This window comes from Motacilla alba, chromosome 14, assembly GCF_015832195.1.
Source record: "Motacilla alba alba isolate MOTALB_02 chromosome 14, Motacilla_alba_V1.0_pri, whole genome shotgun sequence".
Lineage (NCBI taxonomy): Eukaryota > Metazoa > Chordata > Aves > Passeriformes > Motacillidae > Motacilla > Motacilla alba.
The window spans coordinates 12,023,663-12,047,722 of record NC_052029.1 but is presented as its reverse complement, the minus strand read 5'-3'; the positions used below and the strand labels follow the sequence as shown (position 1 = coordinate 12,047,722).

At 44.7% G+C, this 24,060-nt stretch overlaps 1 protein-coding gene across 1 annotated transcript; it reads right to left on the bottom strand.

The window, feature by feature from the left end:
* Positions 1 to 4,436: 4,436 nt before the first annotated feature.
* EIF3B (eukaryotic translation initiation factor 3 subunit B) lies at positions 4,437 to 20,270 on the bottom strand. Its single transcript, XM_038151614.1, has 19 exons — positions 19,464 to 20,270; positions 16,120 to 16,312; positions 15,013 to 15,132; positions 14,864 to 14,921; positions 14,043 to 14,171; positions 12,882 to 13,039; positions 12,145 to 12,276; positions 11,985 to 12,051; positions 11,836 to 11,882; positions 10,891 to 11,101; positions 10,248 to 10,320; positions 9,607 to 9,729; positions 9,353 to 9,431; positions 8,393 to 8,531; positions 8,075 to 8,200; positions 7,524 to 7,601; positions 6,599 to 6,707; positions 6,098 to 6,215; positions 4,437 to 5,007 (listed from the first exon to the last, which is right to left on the bottom strand). Exons 1-18 carry the CDS (start codon positions 19,927 to 19,929, stop codon positions 6,112 to 6,114), a joined length of 2,412 nt encoding a protein of 803 aa, XP_038007542.1. The 5' UTR covers positions 19,930 to 20,270; the 3' UTR covers positions 4,437 to 5,007; positions 6,098 to 6,111.
* Between the last annotated feature and the right edge of the window lie 3,790 nt (positions 20,271 to 24,060).

Here is a 24,060-nt window from a genome sequence, read left to right as displayed (position 1 = left end):
AGAAGAGGTAAGTGGGAGCCTTCTGCAATTCCTGCCTCTCGTAGAGGAGAGCAAGAGGTGGAAGATGCAGAACTAGAAAAAAAGAAGTGCCACTGCATGGGAAGCTTTAAAGCCTGGAGAGTTTAATGACGTTTATAAAGTTAAAACCAGTTCATTCTCCCATGGCTTGCATGTTTATCTTGACAAATTCTTCCTCCCTCTGCTTCTGTTCCTGTCTCTAACACAGCAGGACTCCGACTGATTGACAGGGAGGGTGGCAGAGTGAACTCAGCCGTGTCATTGCTGCAGCCAGCAGGAACCTTCGGAGCTCTGGGACCGTGGTACCCACAGCTGTAGAGCTGAGCACAATTACAGATTCCCCTGGTGCTCCCAAAACACAGATTAAAGTTATCCATGACAAAGAAAGGGAATTGCATTTCACTAAGTACCCATTTTGTTTAATCCTAGGTAACAATCATTATGAGCCTGTTCAACCAGATCAGAGCAAGTTGGCCCTGATCTGTGCAGGTCCCACAGGGTTCCTCAGGAGCTGGAATTCATCTGGAATTCATCACAGGACTGCAGCAATTAGAAAGTAGCAATTAAGTGCCAGTGCCTCGTGCCACAACTCAATCAGTCAGAAACACTGCTCTGCTTGAAACAGACAGAATTTGACTCCAAGATTTAAAACACAACGGCACAACCTATTCGTCAGCTTTAATAACAGACAAGAGCACGCGTGTTTCAGCCTGTTTGATGTACAGGTGAAGCCCCAGAGGAAATGCTGCTGTGGGGTTAATGAGCCCCCTGAGGCTGGGATCCTGCTCTGGCCCTCACTCACTGTGGGTCAGTGGCACAGGCCCAAAGCTGTGTGCCTGGCAGAGGGTCTCTGAAATTCCACCAAAGAACTGCCTTTGGGATCTCAGATAATAACAGAGATTTGAAAAATTCTATTTTCACCTTTCCAGGGTGGTTTTTGCTCTCATAAAACACAGTGACATCCCCTTTGCAGCTCCTGACAGAAGAGCTGATGCTGCTAAAACATTTCACAGTGCACAGGAACAATGCTGTACCCAGTGAGCACTTAGCAAAACAGACTTGTTCTACAGCCCCACCAGTCACAAGCAACTAGTTTCTATAGGAACCAGATTTATCTCCACAATAACAAACCATGTACCAATTAAACCAGGGTCTCACCAACAGCTCCCAGTCTCAAGCAGTGTAATAGACAATTCTGAGTAGTTCCAGCAGCAGTAAAGGAACATTTCTTTGCTGTGAACATCTCAGGATACCAGGTGAGCTCCCCAGCTCTGGACAGCTTTTAATATTCACAAGAATAAGTTAATTGCAGTTTCATCAGCTCTCTAAACAGGGCTGAGGGACGCTGCTATGAGCAGCTCATTCCCACATCTCTTAAAAGCATTTAAAAATGTTACCCTGTACACCATAATCCCAAATCCTACAGGAGGTGGAGGGGATCGTGCAAGTCTCTTGGACAGCCTTTAGCTCCAGAATGCTCCAGTTAATCACGGGAGTTGGGAGCCCCAGCCACTGAGGGTAAGCAAACAAGCCCAAATGAGCAGCATGTGGAGCCAGGTCACACCAAGTACCAAGGCTTTTCCTTGCATTAGAGAGGAATGCAAGGTATTCCACATATTATTGACTTTATTTTAAGCGATTCCAGTTAGAGCAGAGGTTTCTGTGTCTGCCCCAATCCTGTTTCAGCACACTGTGAGAGCAGTGCTTCAGTTTAACTGAGAGGCATGGGGTTGAAGGTTAAAACTGGGGAGAGGATTACATTTTCAAAGCATTCCTCTCACTGGGATCAACACAGAGATGCTGAGGCCCTGCAGGAATTGTGAGGACTCTGGCAGGACTTTAATCCCAGCTGCTTTTGGCTGCTTATTGTGAATCTGTCACTCAGGTCCCAAAGAGATGAGGACAAGGAGGATCACTGTGACACCACCACCACCCGCCAGGTGACCCAGCCTCACTCCCCCTCCTGCACATTTTTCTCTGTGTAAGATTACTTAGACATCACTTTTGCTTTAAACCAAGCATGGATAGTGCAAGTCTGGATTTTTCTCCTTACTGGACCTGGGAGCCCAAGAACACCAGGAGTCCACGCACTACAACAACCCATAAAAAAACCCCCACAAGATCACCTTTTGTATTCATTATTTATTGACTGTAAAGGAGTCAAAGCTCATAAAAGTTACACCAAGGCTTAGTGAAAAAATGCTAGAATTTAGGAAGTTAAAACTTAGTATAGCTAGGGACTGAAATTTGTTCTGTGAAGTTGCATTAAAGGGCTGTAGATGGTTAAAAGGTCATGAGAATATTTATTAGAAATTCAAAATAAAGACAGAGTAAAGACTAGCCCAGGATTACATGAATTGGTCCAGTTAATCCTGCTATTTAAGAACAATCATTAAAAATACTTAATACAATACTTTAAACCAAGGAGAGATACTATCTTAATGCTTAAGGTTCATTTCCTTTCCCACCCAAATTCTGGACCCTTAAGGGCACTCAGTGGAGGAACAAGTGCTGTGGGAAGCCTTTTTCCCCACCATACACAGCTTTAGGCAGTACCTACAAACCTGTTTCTGCTTTGACCATCCTCTGAAGCCCTTACAAAGGCACAGGCTGAGAAGCAGTGGCAGAGAGCTCAAAGCTACACAGATGGATTCAAACCCACAGGACCCTCCTCCCTGCTCCACCTCCTTCCTAGTGCTAGTCCAAAATATCCAAAGAGGATAATTTACCAAGTGCATCCCCATAAAGCAATTTCAGTAGCACATAATTTACTAAAGGCATGTGAAGTAAGAAACACAAGAGACAAGATGAAGCAATTGAGGGGAGTGATGTCAGAAATGCCAGCATTGGATGAGAAAAGGCCTGAACTGCTGGTCAGTACAAGATCTCATCAGCTTCCAAAGCTGCTGCAGGAACAATTTTGGATGCAATTTTTGGGTTGTTGCTTTCCTCCACTGATGATCCACACTTCAGAGAAGCATCTTAGAAGAGAACTCAATTCATTCAACACTGGCATTACATTTCAGTACTTAGAGAACAGCCAGGAATAAAACACAATAGCCTATGAAACCTTCACTGCGTGGAGACAGGGGAAAAAACCTTCCAGCTGCATTTGTGATTCAAGAAATGGTTGAGAAGTCAGCTCTTCCCAACAAAAGGGTCATAAAAATGATTCCTGCCGTGCAAGTTCAAGCCATCATTCTTTACCATGAGGGTGGGGAGGCCCTGGCACAGGGTGCCCAGAGCAGCTGTGGCTGTCCCACCCCTGGAAGTCCCCAAGGCCAGGTTGGAAGGGGCTTGGAGCAACCTGGGATAGGGGAAGGTGTCCCTGGCCATGGCAGGGGGTGGGACTGGATGGGCTTTAACATTCTTTCCAACCCAAACCATTCCATGATCACCAGAGAACTTAGCTGTGCTTTTAAGTTCTTCTGCACTGTTTTTCTAGAAAGCATTTCTTCCCAGTCTAGTTGATAAATGAGGCATGGAAATACTGTGGAGTAAACTTTGATCAACTGCACCTGTCTATATGGATTATGAATGAACAAATGCAGAAAACTGGAAATTAATACAGACTTTTGGAAAAACAACATATGCTGGTTAAAGAGTGAATTGTTGGAACTAAGTCAGTACTATTTATGGGAAAATAATTTTGAAAACTTCCTGGTGAAGAGGACATGGCAGTTAATTGGGGAATTTGTGCACTGGCCATCACAGCAAATTTACCTGATGACAAAGTGAGTGCTGAGATGGCCCTGTCCCTTGGCCATCTGCAGCTGAGTGTGCCCTGTGAGCTGTCCCACCCTGCTGTACAGGTGAGCCCCAGGCTCAAGGAAAGCCAGTCAGAAGTGCTCACCTTGGCAATTTTCCTGCCCAATCCAGGAGAGGAGACAGGAACATCCTCATTCTCCAAGGGCAAGGAACAGGCCAGCCTCTCTCACTGCTCTGACAACACCCAGCTCTGCTCACAAATAAACAGACAGAGAAGCTGCTGCACCAGCTCTGAGTACAGTTCTCCATCCTGAGCTTGGAGGGCTTTGGAAATGAAACAGGTACTACTGTAAGAGGGAACAAAAAGCATGTGCACAGAGCAGTGCTCTGAAGTCTGCAGTTTTCACTAGTAAGATACACTAACCCAGTAATTCCTAAGGCTTTTATCAGTTTGCAAATGGTTTAAGAATCCAGTCATTTTCTAGTCCACCACCATGAACAGCTCAACGAGACAGGTTAATGAGCTGTACCATATTGTAAAGAACCAAGCAACCACAACACAAAGCCAGAAGGGCCATGAGGAACCAAGATTTGAAAAAAATCCAAAGGAACCATTAGCCAATCCAGCAAACACACTGTTATTACTGGGTGATGCTTGACTTTGATCACTCAGGGAAAGATTCCCTACAAACAACACACAGCCAGCCTGGTTTTAGTATAGGTCTGCTTTTATTTCCATATTCAGCTCTTTGAGGGAGACATCCTTTCACAATCTGAAAGGAGGAGGGTATAGCCCGCTGTAGTGCTGCTTCAGCACACTAAAACACATCATACAGAAAATGGTTCTGGTGACTTTTCCCCAACCCAAACAAACACCTGTCCATGCCCTGGGGACACAGAGAGAGTCCTGGAACCCAAACATTGTGTGTGTGAGACAGGGGTGCACTGGTGAATCTCACCTCACTGGCACGAGGCAAAAACTGCCAGCTGGCAAGGACTGCACGGGAGTTGGGAAGTAAATACTGGTAGTAGTGGATTTAAAAAGGAAAAAAAAAAAATAATCAAACCCTAGAAAAAAAATAATATAAATTTAAAAGCAGTGCCTTTCCAGTATCTCACTGCAGCAGGCAGCAAGACTTAAAGGCACTACAATGTGTCAGAATGGAGAAAATCTGGTGCATCCACCCTTCCAGAGTGCAAGAATATGGATTAAGAATTCCAAAGTTGATATAGGCTTTTGGAAAACAAACAAACTTCTTTTCAGCACAAGATCTGGTGGAGCTGCAGGAAAACAAAACAAGAAGTGAGTTAGTTACTGGGCTTTTATACAAACAGCTCAACCTCACAAGCTGAGCTGGTGAAAGGCTACACCAGCTTGTGCTTCACCTCCTCCTAAATTCATGTGGTTTAAATCCACACACTGAGCAGCTTCTCTCCCTCTTCCTTCCAGAAAAAGATCTCCCATGTATGGAACACATAAGCCAGACCCAAATATAGTCAAAGCTATCAAGGCTATTATTTTTCTACAGCTCCAAGAGGCACATGTTGCACCTGAGCTCTTTGGAGGCTGAAGAACTGCAGGGTGACTTACAGCTGCATATTTCCAGTCTCCCCTTCCTCTTCCTTAAGCAAGATCCTAAACATGACAGAGCAGGAACCCACTGCGAGTTTTAAATCCTTTCAGTGTCTGTGAAAGTATTTTTTCTCCTCAATACACTGTCAAGCTCACTAAAGGACATCTCTGACAAGAGGGGCTGGAAGCAGCCTCCACTGCCAACATAAAACGTAAGAATTCACAAGAAGGAGTTGGGAAAACACTGAATTAAATACAAGATTTCCCAACAAGCCATGCCAATCACTACACAAAAATCTGCTACCACATGAATGCTATCCAACTTTTTTAGAAAACAATAACTGAGTTAGTGCAGGTATTTAAACATAATCTCAAAATTTTATCAGCCCACAGACAGATGCTGTATAGTATTTAATACCGTATTTAAACTCTGTCCAGTCTTGAACTAACATGCACATCTTCCAAAAGGCAAAATTCCTATCTCATACCAACTACAATTCCTCCTACTGACAGAACTTACAGGTTTGCAACACTGTGTTCACAGGCTGACCCTGACTCTGTTGTGGTTTTGATCTCTCTGGCAAGACAGGATTTACAGAGTATTCTGCTCAGTACAACTCACAAATCTGACTGTCTGCAATTACTTTTAAAAACTGTCTTTCCTAGCCACAGAAAAAACAAAAACCAACTAAGGGAATACCACGTTCACCAGTGCAACAGGCAGACCTAACTCCCTAAAGCAGATTATCAACTCTATAGCAATAGTTGACAATTTCTCTCAGAGTTATGTTATCTTACCACAGTTTTATTAATTACTCTGGTTCTGCAAGGGTAATAATTTCTTCATTGATAAAAAATTCCACAGTCTCTTCCTCCCAGTCATCGACATTGCTGTCCAGCTCATCTGTGTCCACCCCTGCAATGGAAAAAAAAAACAACACTGAACACCACAAACAAGGCAGCAAGGGAATCATTTGATGCTCTTGGCAGAAAGCCCTTAGATGAGCAGTGAAACAAGAGGTAAAGAGGTATTTGGTGCTTTAAATCCTAACAAGTACACGTGAAATTTATTCAGTAATATCCACGGCATTACTGTCTCCTACTCCAGTTTTATCCCAGGGTCAAACCAATGCCTTTTTCCCCCCTCAAATCCTGTCACAATTCAGGATAAAAAGTACAAAAACCTCCAGAGAACATAGGACTGGCTTTAGCAGGAAGCAGAGGGAGAAGAGAAGGGGCTGAGGGGCCTCATCCCCTTCTGAAGGAGGAGCTGCCGTGGCCCTGCCCAGCCCATCTCACCCCCGCGCAGCTCCAGGCGCTCGTTGCGCTGCTCCATGTACAGCTCTTGTGCCATCTTGCGGTACTTCCTGAACTCCTCCATCATCGTGCGCCGCCGCTCCACCAGCTCCTGCAGGGCACAGAGGGCTCTTCAGCCTCCCCCCGAACCAAACCCACACCCCAGGGCTGTTCAACCTCCCCCTGAACCAAACCCACACCCCAGAGCTGTTCAACCTCCCCCTGAACCAAACCCACACCCCAGAGCTGTTCAACCTCCCCCTGAACCAAACCCACACCCCAGAGCTCTTCAGCCTCCCCCTGAACCAAACCCACACCCCAGGGCTCTTCAACCTCCCCTGAACCAAACCCACACCAGGGCTCTTCAACCTCCCCTGAACCAAACCCACACCAGGGCTCTTCAACCTCCCCTGAACCAAACCCACCCCAGGGCTGTTCAACCTCCCCCTGAACCAAACTCACACCCCACAGCTCTTCAGCCTCCCCCCGAACCAAACCCACACCCCAGGGCTGTTCAACCTCCCCCTGAACCAAACCCACACCCCAGGCATTCTGAGCCAGTCAAACGTTGTTCTCATAAACACCTTCTACTGACTTAGAAGAAAAAAGATTCTCTTCTCTGATCAGAATGCTGTTTTGGTGAGGTGTCCTTTTTTCTAACTGAAGAGCTTTTCTTAATTTAAACACTGGTTGAGGCAGCAACATGCTAAGAACTCCAAAATGTTTCCACCTTTGCTTAATGATGTACCACCAGTTCCTCTCCAGACTCTTTACAGTAGCACCTCTCTGAACCACCCATTGGACTAATTCTAACCATGTGGATCAAATGAACACTTGTGTTACAGGAAATGCAACTTATATATCACCAGTACAAACTAAGGATAGGCTACAAGAGTTTCATCTATAATACATTTCAAAAGTGTCTTGCCTTTGAAGCTTTGGACTGGCTCAGGCGATCCTTCTGCTCAAATATCTTGGAGTATTTCTTCAGGTCCTTCTTAATTTGCTGTGAAACAGGAAATTTAATTTCAACTGGTGTATCAGACTAGCAATCACAACCATCATCTTCTCTAAGAACTCCTTTGGTAGGCCTAAGCAGGCCTTCTGAAAAACATCTCTCTGCTAGATAATTTCCTTTCACTACAATTTTGTGCCTCCTGGCTTATAGATCATACAAGTGCTTCTGTACTCACACAACTAGCAAGGTCTGAAGAGCAAAATTCAATTTACTCTTCTTTATACCCTTTCATCATACCCTGACTGTAACAACAACTGGTAATCACTTCTATTTTGAGCTTATAATACAGTTAATATCTGCAGACATTCCCAGAAGTGAGGTCCCACACAGCAATGTGTTTAGTCACCCATTCAGGGCAAAAGGCAGTTGTGTAACAAACCTCATCCTCAAGAAAAGGGAGCACACCAAGTATGCTTTATACACCAAATCCATGGCAGCACCAAGTCCCTGCAATACCCTACCTTTATCTGATCCTCGCTGAGCAGGGTGGCTGGTCGCGGTCTCCAGAGCAGCTGACAGAACCTGTCTTTGTTGTTTTTCTGAAGCAGACGACCTTGGAAGGTCCATAACCAATATGCATTGTCCACCTGGAAGAGCAGTGCAGCAGCTCAGCCAAAATAAGCTTTAACTTAACACTGGAGTGCTCAGAAATAATGTTTGAACTATGGTGGAGGTTAAGTCATTCAGTGACAGGCATTCATTTTCTCTTCCTAACCAAAAACCCTTTCCAGTGCCACTGGAAGAGCAAGCAGGGGTGGGGAAAAGAGGTGCATCAGTACCTTGTGGCTCCACCAGGACACGGAGGTGACGATGTATCTGCCCGTGGGGTCCCACTCCACATCCGAGGCTGTGTAATGCTCCGCGATGTTCATCATGGTGCAGTCAGACGTGTCAACGAATGCTAAGGCACCATTCATGCTGCACAGGCAGAACAGGACATTGCCTTACACACCAGCACAGCCTGGCCTTTTAAAAACATGTCACAAGCTGCATCTCTACAACTCCTCATTGCAAACAAAGTCTCACAGCAGCCAAGAGACAGGCTCCTGCCAGTCTTTGTGGCTGGAAAGGAAGGCAGTGGATAAAAACAAAATGCCACATAAGAATGACACTTCTGTTTTTATGTTCAGGGACCCTTAAGAATACAAATAAATGGGTTAAAGTCACTATAAAAACATGCTCTGGGCGAGCCAAACTTTAACAATCATATGCTTAGACATATTAGGGAAGAAGATATTAAAGAAAAGATCTCCAAGATGAACAGCAGTGCTTGTTTGAAAGCACATGAAAGCAAATATTACTTGAATGATTAACAACAATTTCCACTTGCTCTAAAGTGAAACTTTCTTGATAATTCTTTCACAAAGCAGCACTGTCATTAACAGGTATTGCCCACGGAAAGGCACAAGGCAATGACAACAAATGCATCACAAGAGCCATAAGCATGTCCAAACTGGATTGGCTCAGTCAGATTTAAACAGCTGGAAAGTGTTTCTAAATATCCACTTTTCTGTTGAAAAATGCATTTTTCATTTGGTGTGGCAAAAATAGGAAGTGAAAGCTGTAAAGGACTAATATACATCATGAAGCTGCACATCTGCCCTGCCTTTGCACAGCTCTACCAGGATTACAGCAATCAGCATTGTCAGGGACACCAAACACTTCTTGGTGAGATACTGTAGTTCTTTTCCTCTTTTAAAATCAATGTGGTGGTGTTCAGCAACCTGTGCAACACTCACCTTCTGAGGCCAGCCAACACCACAAACTGCCCCTGGGGACTCCAGAATATCGTGTTTGCCTGCTGTTTGTCAAAAGTCTCTGAAAATAGACAAGGAAAATTCAGAAAAATATCTCAATCCAATGCCATCAGTTACAAGCACCAACCCCACTAATTTCTCACAAAATGTCACAAACAGATGCAATTTTGAGTTTATTGCATCTATTACTGTGCAAAATGTTTAGTATCTGCACTTCTCACTTGTTTTTCACTTACTTATGAGTTCTATTTTTCCATTGTTTTTAACATGGTAAAAGGAAACTGAAATTCGTGGAGTTTCTCCATGCAGCACAGCAAACTTGCTTCCATTTGGTTCCCAAGCAAAGGCTATGATGCTTTCTGTAACAAAAGGAGCCAAAACTCTGTGAAAGGACGACACAAACCTCTGATTTCAAGTACTTACCAAAGAAAACCAGATATTGAGGATAGATATTGAGGAGAGATATTGAGGAGAGAAAACCCATCAGTTAACAGACCTTCTTTTAAAACACAGGTTGATAAGGCAATTGCAGGGAGTTAGAGGAAATGTTTCTAACTATAGCTCCAAGTCTTCCATCATCTACAAAATACATTGCTATTATCAGCCCTACCATTTTGATTAATAACAGACTTTCAGTTCTATCATTTTTCAAGTCAGTCACAAGCATGAACAGCAACAGAAGTTTTGATTCCTCATTTTTACATGAGACATTCTGCAACACTGAAATCCCGCTCTTTTCCAAAGGGTTAAATTCCTAATTATGTCAGGTGTTGACAAGAATTTCTAAGAAAGACACAAGCATCTCTGCAGAAATGAGGAAATATTCAAATGCTCAAAATGTTCAAAAGCTCAAAAGTAAAGAAATACTTGGCATTACCTTTCATTTCCACCACATCCACGGGCACTTGTTTCTCTCTCATGCGGAATATTTCAAAGTTGGTCACTACTCCCTGTGAAGGCCAAAATCAGCTCATTACCCAGCACAAAAACAGCAGAGTAAATAACTTTATCACTAGGCATAGAAGGACAACTCCTCAATTAGCCTGTTAGGACACAGGGCGAGAGTGAGTCAAAGTTTATTCCTTTAATGAGAGCAGATAGATACAATATGCCTCCTTACCAAGAACATTCCAAAACTGTTCTGAGAAGAATAACTTAAGATTTGTAGGAAAGCATTTATTTTTTTCAGACCGTTATAAAATTTAATAAAGACAGATGAACATGTGGCACATTATGCAGCTTGACCTACATGCTGTTCAACAGCTGCTTAATTGTGCTCAGGAGAAAAGGTGAGGCACAGACCTCACAGACACCAAGAAGCCACTAAAGTCAAAGCAAATCCTGGATGCAAACATTACATACATTTTGCTTTCCACATGCTTGAAATTCAAATGGAAAAAAAAAATAAAAATAGCTTTGACATTATATAATTTACACTGCCTTTACTTAGAGACAGTACTGTAAGAAGAGGAAGCATGAGGCAGAACCAGATTTTCCCAGGAAGATGAGAAGCCGTGTACCTGTGTGCCTTTGGGAGTCCTGTCTACCTTCACACACAGGTAGTCCCCGTTCTTCTGCCAGTGCAGTTTACAGTCTACTACGTTGAACAAATTCCGCACACGAATTTCTTGTCTAGAAGGCAGCTGCATCAAAGTCACTCTTGCTGGGATGTCTTTGTCCTCAGGCACCCAGAAAGCAATTATGTTACCACCTGGAGACCATGAGAAGTCTCTACAGGAACAAAGTTAAAAAAATGCAGTTTTAATTTTCAGTTAGATACTACAAGCAGAAACCACTTTCCTCATAGTATCTGAATGCTGCAGACAAGATCAACTCTCAGTAATAAAGAAAGGCACAGATACACAACTGAGGGCAATTTAATAACAATACCTAAACAAATTGTTTTTTAAGCAGCTGTTTAAATTTGCTGTATCACCAATTTTGTCTCTCACCAAAAAGCATGAGCTGCACACAGAGTAACTGCTAAAGATCTAAGAACAAATGAGCCAAAAAAAAAATCCCATTAAATTACCATGGAGACCATCTTCTTGCACCTGGGAACACTTAATTTTCTTGCTGCTTTACAGAGATGTACTTTAAAAACTCTCACAGGAGTCAATGTGTCTTGTGCAGACACAGCACACTGCTCTAAACCAGCACAACCACCTCGTTAGGGAGATATTCTTTAACAAACTGCATTCCAGTCTGGTTTTGTAGACAAGGAACAAAATTTGTAAGATGGATTAAGCACTACCACAATGAGGATTTCAAAGCACAGAATCTACCAAGTGTGTTCATCGATGAGTGTTTTCCATTTCTTTTTGCCACTTTGTCTAATCTGACCACCTCAACATGTAAAGCTCTTTGCTCCAGGCAACATAAAGATTGTTCTTGTCACAACAAATCTCCAGAATAAAAGATTCCAGCTAAAGAGCACAGTTATGATTACAAGGGGATAAACTCACCTTATCCCGTTGATTTTCAAGCTCTTTTTGTCCAACAAACCCATAGACTAAAAGATGAGAAAAGGATGAATTTTCAAGTTAGTAACATTCTTACATTCACACACATATATTTCTACTCTCATTATTATGCAAAAAATGCAAGAACTTACAGGTGTTTCATAGATGCTGAGGGTATCTGAAGTCATTCGAGCAAAGAATTTACCATCATGACTCCATCTAAGCAAGAAAGAAAAAAAATATTAAATTGGAACTGGCTTTTTAATAAACGAAGTCTGGGACCACAACTCTCTACTCTATTTCTCAACCTACTTAAAAATAGGCCAGTGAGCTGAGTTTTCACAGTGGAATCCTCTCTTCTTTTGGCCAGTCAGAATATCCCAGATGATGATAGCCTGAGGGTCATCCTGTGTGTCCATCAAAGGGCTGAAGGTCACTAAATACCTACAAAAGAAAGAATCCAATTCATTATTGAAACTTCATCTAATGTGTCAGTACCAGCAGGCTTTCATCCAAGGGGTATTTAAATACCAGGCACTTTTAAACAGCAGTTTCTCTAACGGGATTTTTCAGGGGAGGGAAAAATAAGAACAGGATGATAAAGGAGGAGGAAGTTTCCCCAGCATCTAGCATCAAAAGGTTCTAGATTTATGTACAAGCCCTTCCACACTGATGTTACAAGGGAAGGGAACTCACCAAATACACTGTTACCTTTATATGGTTTTAACATGAGAATAACACTGGTTTCAAACCAAACATAAATCATTGACCTTATCCAACCCAAATGACAGGGATGCTGGGCTTCTCCACTGAAAAGTAAATAATCTCTATAATACAAAAAAGCACAAAACCCAACTGCTTCCAAATGTGTTACTTGAAAACTCAAACGAAAGTGCATCTTGGTCCTGAAATTATTTTATCCTTCTCTCCAGAGCTCTTTAATGTTAAAAAAATCTTAAGAAATTAATTTCAGCACTCCAGATTTGGAGGATGCTGCTCATGCCTCATGCTTTTGACCCCTTAGCCCAAACCAACATCATGCTTCGTACCTTTCACAGGGTGAGAAGTCAATGAGCTGCACTCCTTGGTGACTAAACCTTTGAATCTGCTTGAACTTCTCTCCACCCCACAGAGCAATGCCCCTCTGGTGGAACGTAGCCAGGTAGGTGCCTTTGGGGGACCAACGGACGTAGGTCTCTGTCCACCTCTGGATTTAAAAAAAAGTACACACAGAAGTTTATTTTCATGTTGTGTCCCTGAAAGGGAAAGAATTAATGCGTGGCTTGTAGCAGCACATTCTGTAAATCCCTTTACTAAGTGAAGATCTCAGGATGTGTGATAACTGTGGAGTTTTATTTCATGCACACAACGTACAATACCTATTCTTCAGGTTGAAAGTTGTTGATTGAGACCTTTTCAACTTACAGAGCACCAAAAGGGTTTTTCAGGAACAGTGACATCCTTTCTGCAATAACAATTAAACCCACCTAACACCTCAATTTCCTTCTTTCAGCCTTGATAACAACATACTGTTCTCAAAAGTAAGGGTAGGTATTTAAAATTTCTGAACAACACAGCCCTGAACCTTCAGCTAAGTTAGAGAGATCTCAGCAATACAGACCACAGCCAGGGACCATGGTGATGAGCAAATATTCTCACCATCCCAGAGCCAACTTCCTCCTACTGAATGCACAATGGCTATTAAGGAAAATGCTCCTGGGTCCCAACAGTTCCCAGCTAGTCCAGTGCCTGCAGCAGACAGGCAGACTAACTCTCAATTTTTTGTGCCATTACCAAACCAGCTATTCCTCTTTAACACCTCTGTGGTCAGCACAAAAGCAAGGAGTCATCTGAAGCAGCAAACATAAGCACATATTCAGCTCGAATGAATAGTGTTCCTCAAACTCTGACTTTGCATTCTCAGGTCTTTCTGAATCACCTATAACAGAGAGATGAAGGAAACTAATGGGCATCATAGACCAGCCATAAAAAAACCCCAAAAAAACACCACCACAAACTCTTAAAAAGTACACTTCACTGTTCTCTTACCAAAGCAGCTAAGTCTAATTCTAAAGGATGTGATTTCACCACTCCTCACAAGGAAGAAAAAATAATTTCAGCAATGGGAAAAAGCCTTTACAGCTGCAATGTCATAAAATGAAGGAGATTGGCAGTGTATCTGCAATCTCCAGCACTTCCAGGACACTCACTGCTCTGTCCTCAATTTGAACAGGTTCCTTGATGTCATTCCAAAAAATGGAAGTCCGGTCTCCTGACTCAAAGATGACACTGTACTGATCCCTGCAATCAGGGTCTTCCAGCCAGTATCGGAGATTCCCCTGAGAAAAACAGAGCAAAAGACTGTTAGGGAGTCAAAGGCTAAGTCAGCAAGTTCCAAAATTAGTATTGGAAATTAGTATTCCAAACTAGTATTTCCAATTGGAAAATTAGTATTCCAAACAGTGGAAGCTGCTCTTACCAGAGAGTGCAGCTTTGGGGTCTTACCACTGCAAACAAGTTTTTGAAGTGAAATGAAACAATTCTAATCACTGGATGCTGGAGGCTGAGAGCACACCAGAAACAGGTGAGCCTTCAAGGTGTTTTGATGTTTAATACTTATTTTAAACAAGAAGTCATTTGGTACTTGGTTTTTAAAGAAAAAGCAAACTATTGTTTCTTCCACCAGCCTATTTACAAAGCAACCAGTACCAAACACCAAAGTATGCCTCAAACTAACAATATAAAAAGATGCTTCTGAAAATCTGTTTTTAAATGACTTGTGCAAAATTATTATTCGCTCTTAAATAAGACTAAATTAAGCTTCACACTATGTGTAACTATTAAGCAAAAGCACCAAGTTCCTCCCATCACTGCATGATGGTGAGCATGAAGGAACAGCAGTATGTGATCAGCACTGCTATTTACAACACCATCAACACATGGTTTCTATTTTCATATGGACATTTCAGCAATGAAGTAACCATTTCATATTAAGCTGAATATTCTTTCCACTTTTCCAAAAATTCCTTACCAAATCCTTAAATGGCTGTTTCTCAGGGATTTCCCACTCATCACTGATTGTCATGTACCTGAAAGAGCAATTTGGTTGGTTACACTCCATGCAGGCACTCAGGATTAGAATCCCCAAATTTACAGATAACACACAATTGCTGCACTCACTTATCAAAGTCAGTGAAGAGGTTGACTCTGAAAGTGTGCTGCTTATCCAGTTTGTATCCATCTGCATTCTTCACAGCATCCACAGCATGGGAGGGAGACATGTACTCCAGGAAAATGTACCTGCAGGGAAGGAAAACCAAAGGACAAGGCATTATTGACTACACAACAGGCTCAAAACACAGAAGAAACAATGGGGATGAACAAAGAATTCAGTACAGAGCATCTACAAGATGCTTCTTGTCTTGTCCTTGACCAATTAGGGTCAACAGCAAATTAATCCCCATTCTGGCCACAAGCTCACACACATTTTTTAGCTCTCTAGGCCTGACCTCAGTTAATCTGATATCCTTTCTGACATGGGCCAGACAGAGCAGTGAATGCAAGCTCAACACAACCAGGACAACAGTGAGAGACAGTTACATCCACAGCTCTTCCCAGCTGAGTAACAGGTCATGTTTAGGAATTGGAACTTGCTGTCACAGGCATTTCAAAGCACCACTCTTGTTTTTCAACTACAGAACTTAGATTCCTTCTGGCCACTTAATCCAAGCTAGCTTTCAGCTCAGCAGACTCAAAACTAATACAATCTCAAACAGAGGCATGAGCACAGAATAATTTTCATGCTGACCTTATAGAAGCAACAATCCCTCCACTCCAGAAACCTCTTTTTATGCCTTGTAAAGTGTGGATTCCTCCAATACTCAGAATATGCTACAGATATTGACAATCTATTTTGCAACAAACAGTCCAGCCATTACTACTAAGTTTTTAGCTCAACATGATCTTAAACTTCTGCCATAGTGGAAAACTAAAAAACTCCCCAGATAGCACAGAAATTTGTCTCCAAACCCAGCTAAACTGTTTCCATAATTAATCCCCACCACCCTCCACTATGGAGCCTAATGAGCTATAAAGCTTCTCAGTTCCCACAGGAACTTGTTTGTGACTGAGGCTGATGTCAGGACTGCACAAGCTGAGGTAGAAGAAGGTGATGATAACAACTACAAGGTCACCACAAAAACTGGCCATAAAGTACTGACACTAAAATCAAAGAGAAGCCAGAGCTGTGTTTCAGTCCTTTTTCCAGTTGGAGTTATCATGACTTACCCTTTTGTTTTTCCATCTGCTTCTGGATAGAACTCATTGATAATTTTACCAAACTTGGAGAATATTTTGTGGATGACATTCTTCAGTTTCTCCAGTCGGTCTGGTCCAACCTGGGGCACATTATCCACGACAATCACGGAGTCTATTCCATCTGCCTCCTGGGGCTGATCTTTCAGGATGTCACCAAGCAGTTCTGCAAAGACAGCACAGACAGGAAAGTAAGGCACTGCCCACATCGTGAAGGAGGGAAGACAAAGATGAAAACAACAGCAAGAGTAAGAAAACAGAGAGACTTGAAGAAATTTCAAGAATCACTTAAGAAACTTGGTAGTGAATGAACATTCTGTCAGAAAAACAAAACAACACCCCAAGAGCACACCCTGACACTGACAGGAATATGTGGTTTCGTGGCAAACTCTGAGCACCCAACTCTTGAAGCCTTTCTTAAAAACATACTTGACACACTGAGGTTGTCAACACTTGCTCTATCAGTTATTTTCAGGAGATGGAACTGGCTCACAAAGTCCCCAAAACTGGTAATAGCACAGACAAATGCATGGTTTACTACCTGACCTCTGACCAGCCCTCCTGCTCAAACTATAACCAGATGACTGATAAAAACAAATGCAGCCTGTACCTCCCTCCCAAATTACACAAGTTTTAGCATAATTCAAAACTATCCACCATACTGGAAGCTCTGCATGTCTCAGCATCACTGTAATTAAGAACTCACACTCCATCTAAACCTTTAATTAAGCACAAAAACGAAGGTCTAAGGCAAGACACTGAAAGCCACATTTAAGCTTTGTGAAGACAAGCACACATCTTTTCACACTGGATAGTCTTTGAACATATTCATTCCTGAATATCTGCAGTAAGTTTTAAGATTATGTGAAGATCACTATAAAGTACAAGACTACAGAGAAAACAAGTTCACACCACCATACTTTTGAATTAGATAAAATGTGGAGAGTCAGACCATCAATAGCATGCACAGACTAGGAAAAAAAATCCAAACACTTGTAGAAAGACTTAAAAATGAGAACAAACTAAAAAAGGTGTTGTATATGCTTATATTTCCAAAACATTATATTTTTAATGGTTTTGTAATTCAAGAAAATTTTCTGCCCAGAAACTACACTGGAAAGATCTCCAGCAATGAAGAAATATGAGAAACATGCTTACTTTGAATTTCAAACTACTAAAAAGTTGCTTTCTACAACTTTAAGCTTCAACAGGTTATTACACATGAAGCTTCCCAATGGTCTAAGGCAACAGAAATCACAAATATTTAGCCCATTACCACCAGGATTATGTGGCATCCACAGAATGTTGTTGTTTGTAACATTTATCACTCAAAAATATTATCTCCATGTGCATACAGGAACTACAAATAACAATATTAAAGAATATAAAACGAAAGCATGCCCCACAAGGACATTTCCTCAGGAGTCTGTTAGCAAAAGGAGAAAACCAAAGTAAAACACAAAAGGGTAATTTTTAAGACTCCTTTAGTCATTTTTTTCATAGCCACTTCTCAAAAAAGACTTTGTAGGCCAAGGAATGCACGTTTAGATTCCTGAGTAGGAATGCAGCACCCTGTATCGAGTCAAAACTGTAACAGACTGAAGCCAAATTCCCACACTGTGCCCTTAAATTCCAAATTGTGAGCAAAGCAATCTTCAAAGAGCAAGAAGCAGGTTCAGCCAGCTCCTGCTGCAGCCAGGAGGGAAGCAGGGTGTGGTGGGTGCAGGGCTATCTTCAGCTGGCAGCATTTGAAGGACCACTGTCATTATCTGAACTCAAGCCTCACCGGTACCTCAGAGGTTGTCCAACACATCCTTTCTAACTCAGAGCAGCTGCTCTTCCATGCCAACAGCACCCGGGAAAAGGAGAGGCAGCAAAGGATCTGAGACGTTCCAGTGCTACAGTGGTTCCATCTCACAGGTGCTACAGAACATCTGAGTTATCACAGCATTGGAAGAGCCCTGGCTTGGTCACACCGGGCTGCTTTTCTCCTCGGGGAGGCACCAGAATAATGGGAAAAGAATAAGGAAGCTCAGCTAGCAATACACACAGATGGAAAGCCAAACCAGCCAGAGTGACTAAACTTAATCCCTGTAATTCAGCCACTAACACTGGATTTCAGACAGCTGAGAAGTTAACCAAATTAATTAACAAATAACAAAATAGGTGGGGATGGAAAATGTGCCCAGTTTCCAAGAAGGAACTGAATATAACAATCCTACATATACACAAAGTGTATTAAGCAGGCACTTAACAAAAAGAATCCAACTCCAAGGCAATTTTGCCAAAGCCTCTTTCAGAAACAAATGTAAAAGTTCAAAGAGCTGTTATACAGACTGCTAAACTGAGAACAGCAAACACTTTCTTAATCTAGGATATTTGGCTGCTGATTTATTAAACTAAACAAAGGACTGGAACACAAGAATGCACCTGTAACACCTGTACTCCACTGGCAGCTGAGAGAACTGGCTGATTTACAATCCTGTGCTTCAGAAACATCTTTCCACTTTTGATACGTGTAACAGACCCTAAAGACCCTGAAACAGCATAAATACTGAACAAATAATGGGGAAACCAGTACTTTTTCTATTCAAAAACTAAGAAAATTTATCTGGAAAGACTCATCTGAAAAACACTAAATTAGAGTTCTAAATTCTGTGTTACAGGCCCATGTGTAACATTTATTGTCTGTGCAGTTACACAGCAGCTTGGCCATTTTAAGGCAGTCAATATCCACTACTTTTAAAAGAGCCTGGGCTGACATTTTTAACTGCCAGAAACGATTTTTCCCTATATTCTCGCCACAAAGCACCTACATCACATCTTCATGAGCAGTAACTCTCCTCAGATCCTATTTACCTACGGATTTCATTCGGGGTGCATGGAAAAAACAAGAATGACGAAACATCGTTTGTAACCACCACACCAACCATTCAAAACTTCTGTTTCTACAGCTGAGTTTAACTAATGGAGGCAAAAGGAAGGGAGACGAGCTGCTGATTCCACTCGGAGGGCAGCCCACACCTGAGGCGGAGCAGCGGTTTCAGAACCACTCTGACAGCAGGATTTGGAACAGCAGCGTTGCGCGGGGCAGAGATAACTCAGAGAGAAGATGATTTAAACTAAACAAAGGTTTTGGAACAGCAGCGTTGCGCGGGGCAGAGATAAGCGAGAAAGGATGCTTTGGGAAGGCCGCTGCTGCGCTGCGGGATGTGCGGCTGCCCCGCAGCAGGGCGGAGGCGCAGCCGGCCCGGGGGCTCGGCCACAGCGCTCCCCGGCCCGGCCGCGGCTCCCCAGGGGCTGCTCCCGTCCCGCACCTTCGTCGCTGATGTCGTCCACGAAGTCCTCGGGGTCGCTGAAGGAAATCTCATCCTCGGGCTCGGCCGGGGCGGCGGGCGCGGCCTCCCCGTTCTGCTGCGCCGCGCCGGGCTCGACCTCGGCCGCCGCCTCGGACTTGGGCTCGGCCGCGGGCTCGGCCTCGGAGCCGGGCTCGGGCTCGGCCTTCCCGGGGCTCTGCGGGCCGGACGGCGGCTGCGGCTCGGCTGGCGGCGGCTGCTCGGGCTCCGCGGCGGCGGCGGGCGGCGGCGGCTCGGGGGGCCCCGGCGGCGCCTGGGACTCGCCTCCTCCTTCCTGCTCCTCATCTTCCTTCTCGTCCTCCTCCTGCTCCTGCTCCTGCGGCGGCTCCGCGGGCGGCGGCGGCGCGTCCGTGTGCTCGGGCTCCTCGGCGGGGCCCTGCGCGCCGGGCGGCGCGGCGGCCGCGGGGCTCTCCTCGGTGTCCTGCATGGGGCGGCGGCGCTGGCCGGGCCCGGGTGCGGTGCCCGGGTGTCGGTGCGCGGGTGTCGGTGCGGTGCCCGGTACCGAGTGCTCGCTGCGGGCTCTCGGTGCCGGTCCCGGTGCCGCTCTCGGTGCCGTCCGGAGCGCGGCGGGGAAAGGCGGGGGAGGGGCGGGGCGGCTCCTACGGCCGGGCCATGTGCGCCAGGCCCAGCGGCCCGCGCGCGCCGGCACCTACCAACGTGCACAGGGCGAGAGGGGGATCGCTGTCCCCGCCGCCGCTCCCGCCCGCCGCCGCCTCCTCTCCCCGCCGTTCACAGGCGATTCCGGCGCTTTTGCCAGCCCCGCCTCGCTCCGCCAGCGGCGGCTTCGGAATCGTCTCACTCCACTGCACGCCTCGCACCCCTATTTCTGACTGCTGTGGTTGCGTCCAAGATGGCGCCGCCTTCCAGTCTAGTGAGGTGGGGTCCGACCGAACCATTTTTTGGGGGACGCCGTTTTATTTAACTACATTGGCGCCCAGTGAAACCTTCTCCCTCAGTACACGTTCTGCCCATCGCTGGGCAGCCGGTGACAGGACAGTGCCACGGTGAAAGGACAGCGCACTGGCACCAAACTCGCCCTACCTCCCCCCTACAGTATTTCACTATGGCTTCGCCCGATGGTAGTCGGCGCGCGCGCGGGCGCTACCAAGCTGGTGTAGAGGGGAGGCGCGCGGTGCTTCGCAGACATCGACGCGGTTGCGCCGGGGCGCGGCGAGGGCGGCGGGTCAGCGCCCCCCCCGCGGCGGCGGGGCGGTGTGGTACGGCCCGCGGCAGCGCCACATCAGCCGGGCGGGATGGCGGCGCCGGGAGCGGCGGGGCCGCGCTGGGGCGGCTTCCCAGCGCTGCTCTATCCCCCCGTCACCCCAGTGCGGTCTAAATAACATTTTTCCTGAGGTACAAGATGACAGTGGCCGTGCCGCGGCATCTCTGCCTGCCCCGCGAGAGGCTTTAAAGGTCCGGTGAGCTCCCGGTGCAGGCGGGCGCACAGGGCAGTGATCTGAGGGGTCACGGTGCGCGCTCCCGGAGTCTTAGCGTGATTTTTTAATGGTTTCTGAACTGGTAAAGCTCTCCTCTCTTCATGTTGGCTACAAACATGACTGACCTGAGAGGCGGGACCCGACATTATCGATTAAAGCATCGCATTCTGTCCCGGACACCTCAGGCTGATAAAAAATATATGAAGTGTGACTTCTATCACCGTGTGTGCTAATATATGTGTATATATATATATATATATATATATATATATATATAAAACATTCAGAGTGGATACATGGAGTGTGACTTCTGTCACCATGTGTGTTTATTTATATATATATATGTATATATGTATATATATATATATATTTATGTAGTATATTGAGAGTGGCTCAGAGAACTTGGAATTTGCCTGGGATACCCTCTTGAGGTGACAATTTCAAAGGAAAAAGTTCTTGGGAAATGGCTCATCTGTTCAAACTTAGAGACAAACACTTGCGTTTTGAGTAGGATTTCTTCTTTTATCCCAATGTTTTCAATCAATCATCAAAACAGACAGTGCCAGCATTAAAAAAAAAAAATAAAAAGGCAGAGCAGGTACTGTACAGAGCATTTTAAAATTAGACTTTGTCTTCTATTGCAGCGTCTTTGATGTTTTGAGCAGCTCCTGCGGGCAGGTGTTGGCAGCTGAGGCATGGACAGCTGTGTAATTTTGCAGGGAGTCACACGATGGCATCCGAGCTCCACTGCAGCTCCCCGGCTGAGGGTGTCCCTTCCCAGCTGGAGGCAGCTCCGATGAATGGAAACGGTGACTGGCACTTGGTGCAGCAATTTTTTCCCCTCATTACATCGTGGTAGCTGACCAGCCCCTGACGTCCCAGTCAGCACCAGCACTGGCTCTGAAGTGAGCACAGAGTGCAGTTTCCTGCCATCACAACCACGTCTTTTCCCAAATGTGAGGCAGGACATGGTGCTGGTGGACCCATGGTCCCAGCTGGGTCCTCAGTATTCCATGGCTCTTCCAGGGCTGTGTATGAGTGTGTGGTGCTTTTGTTTCACCAGTCCCAGCGTTGTCTCTATTGCTGGAATGTGCAATTTCTGCAATTGCACTTTTCCAGTCCTTTGGTTAAGCCGTGGATCTGAACATTGGATTCTCCTTCCCCTGACATTGCACGGGCTGCTCTTTGCACTTTCCTCTACTTTTCAGCAACTTTTGATTTATCTGCTCTTCCTTCCTTGTCCTTTTCCTTTCTCTGTTGAAATTTCCCCTCAGTCCCTGTCCTATCTCACTGCTATTCTTTTTTCTTCCAGTCCTTACTCAGCAATCTGAGGGAGAGCGGAACAACTTTTAAAAACACAGATTTTGGCACTGGCAGCTGAAGCCTGTTCCTTTAAGTCCTCCACATGCAAAACTCCTAATCAATGGGAAATTTGGGGGAAAAAAAATCTTGCAGGAAAGGCTTTTTATAACCCAGCTCTCCAACCAGCAGCGCCTCATGAATTTTATTGTGTGCAGGTGATCTGAGAATAGTGGAGCTGACAGCTCTGTTTCCTAAACTGAATTCTGAAGGGGTAAGCGAATTCTTGTATGAAATTTCATCTAATCCTGACAGGACGTGCCCAGAATGACACTCTGTGAGGCAGGGCCTGGGGTAGGGACCTGTTTCTGCGTTGCTTTTGTCACCTGAAACCTGCTGGCTCAGCCCCTCTGCTCCGCTCTGGTGACACCCAGCTGCATCCAGCGCTGGGCTCCCAGCACAGCCAGGACAGGCAGCTCTTGGAACAGGTCCAGAGGAGGCCACGACGGTGATCAGAGGGATGGAGCAGCTCTCCTGAAGGAAAGGCTGAGAGAATTGGGATTGTTCAGCCTGGAGAAGAGAAGATTTCGGGGTGACCTCACTGCGGCCTTTCAATACCTGAAGGGGCCTGCAAGAAACATGGAGAGAGACTGTTTACAAGGGGGAATGGCTTGAAATTAAAATAGAGTTGATTTATGAGGAAAAAGCTCTACCCTGTGAGGGTGGAGAAGCCCACCATGGCATGGATTTCCCAGAGCAGCTGTGGCTGCCCCATCCCTGGAGGTGTCCAAGGCCAGGTTGGATGAGGCTTGGAGCAACCGGGGATAGTGGAAGGTGTCCCTGCCCACAGAACAGGGTTGTAACAAGATGATCTTTAAGGTCCCTTCCAACCATTCTGTGACTCTCTGACTCTGTGACTCTCTGTGACTCTCTCTCCTTTTATATCTTCAGTGTTTCTTTATGCCCAAGGTTCTTCAGAAGCTTTTGCTGCAGTTACAGCAAATACAGAAGTGTTCAATAACTTACGTCAAGCAGTTGAAAAATTGAAAATTTTTCAGTTTTTTAACTGCCCCGTTGAAAAATTATTTCTGCAATTGAATTATTTGCCACGGTATTTTTCTTCAAGACTCCAAAGCAATCTTCAGTTGAGAATATCTTATTTATACCAAATAAATAGTTATGCTATTAGCTTAAGTACAGACCAATCAAAAATCTATAGCTGAATGAGAACATGTTGATTCCTCCATTCATTTTCTCCAAAAATGCTATATAGGCAAAAAACCCCGCGGTGTTCAGAAGTGCTGAGCACGCAGAACTCTGCTCGGCTGCTGTACAAACATGATTTGAAGGGCCTCTCAGCTTAAATAATGCCATGCTTTTTTAATTTTAGACACAGCTTTCGTCTGCACCCACGCTCGTGGGGCCTGAGCTGAAATAGCACTCGGGGAGGAGGAAAAGGAGAATCACTCGGCTCGTTCACATCTTTGTAGCAGCACAAAAACTTCTTGTTGTGGTCACAGTCACCCCTGAAATAATTCTCACTTCATCATTTTCTGCTTTAGCTCTCTCTGCATCCAGTGGAGGTGACTTTTTAGCTTCCCATGATTAACAAATATCAGGAATTATTAATTCTGGAATGCATCCAATCCTTTGGACGTTGAAAACATAAAGCATTATTATGGATTGTAACATCTCAATCTGGAGGTCCAAAATCCATAAGGTTTTTTTTTTTGTGTCTGATGGTGTTTTCAGGAAAATCACTGTACAAAACATGCGCCTTTCTTTTCACCATATCTTTCCTGACTAATAAAGTACAGGAAGTG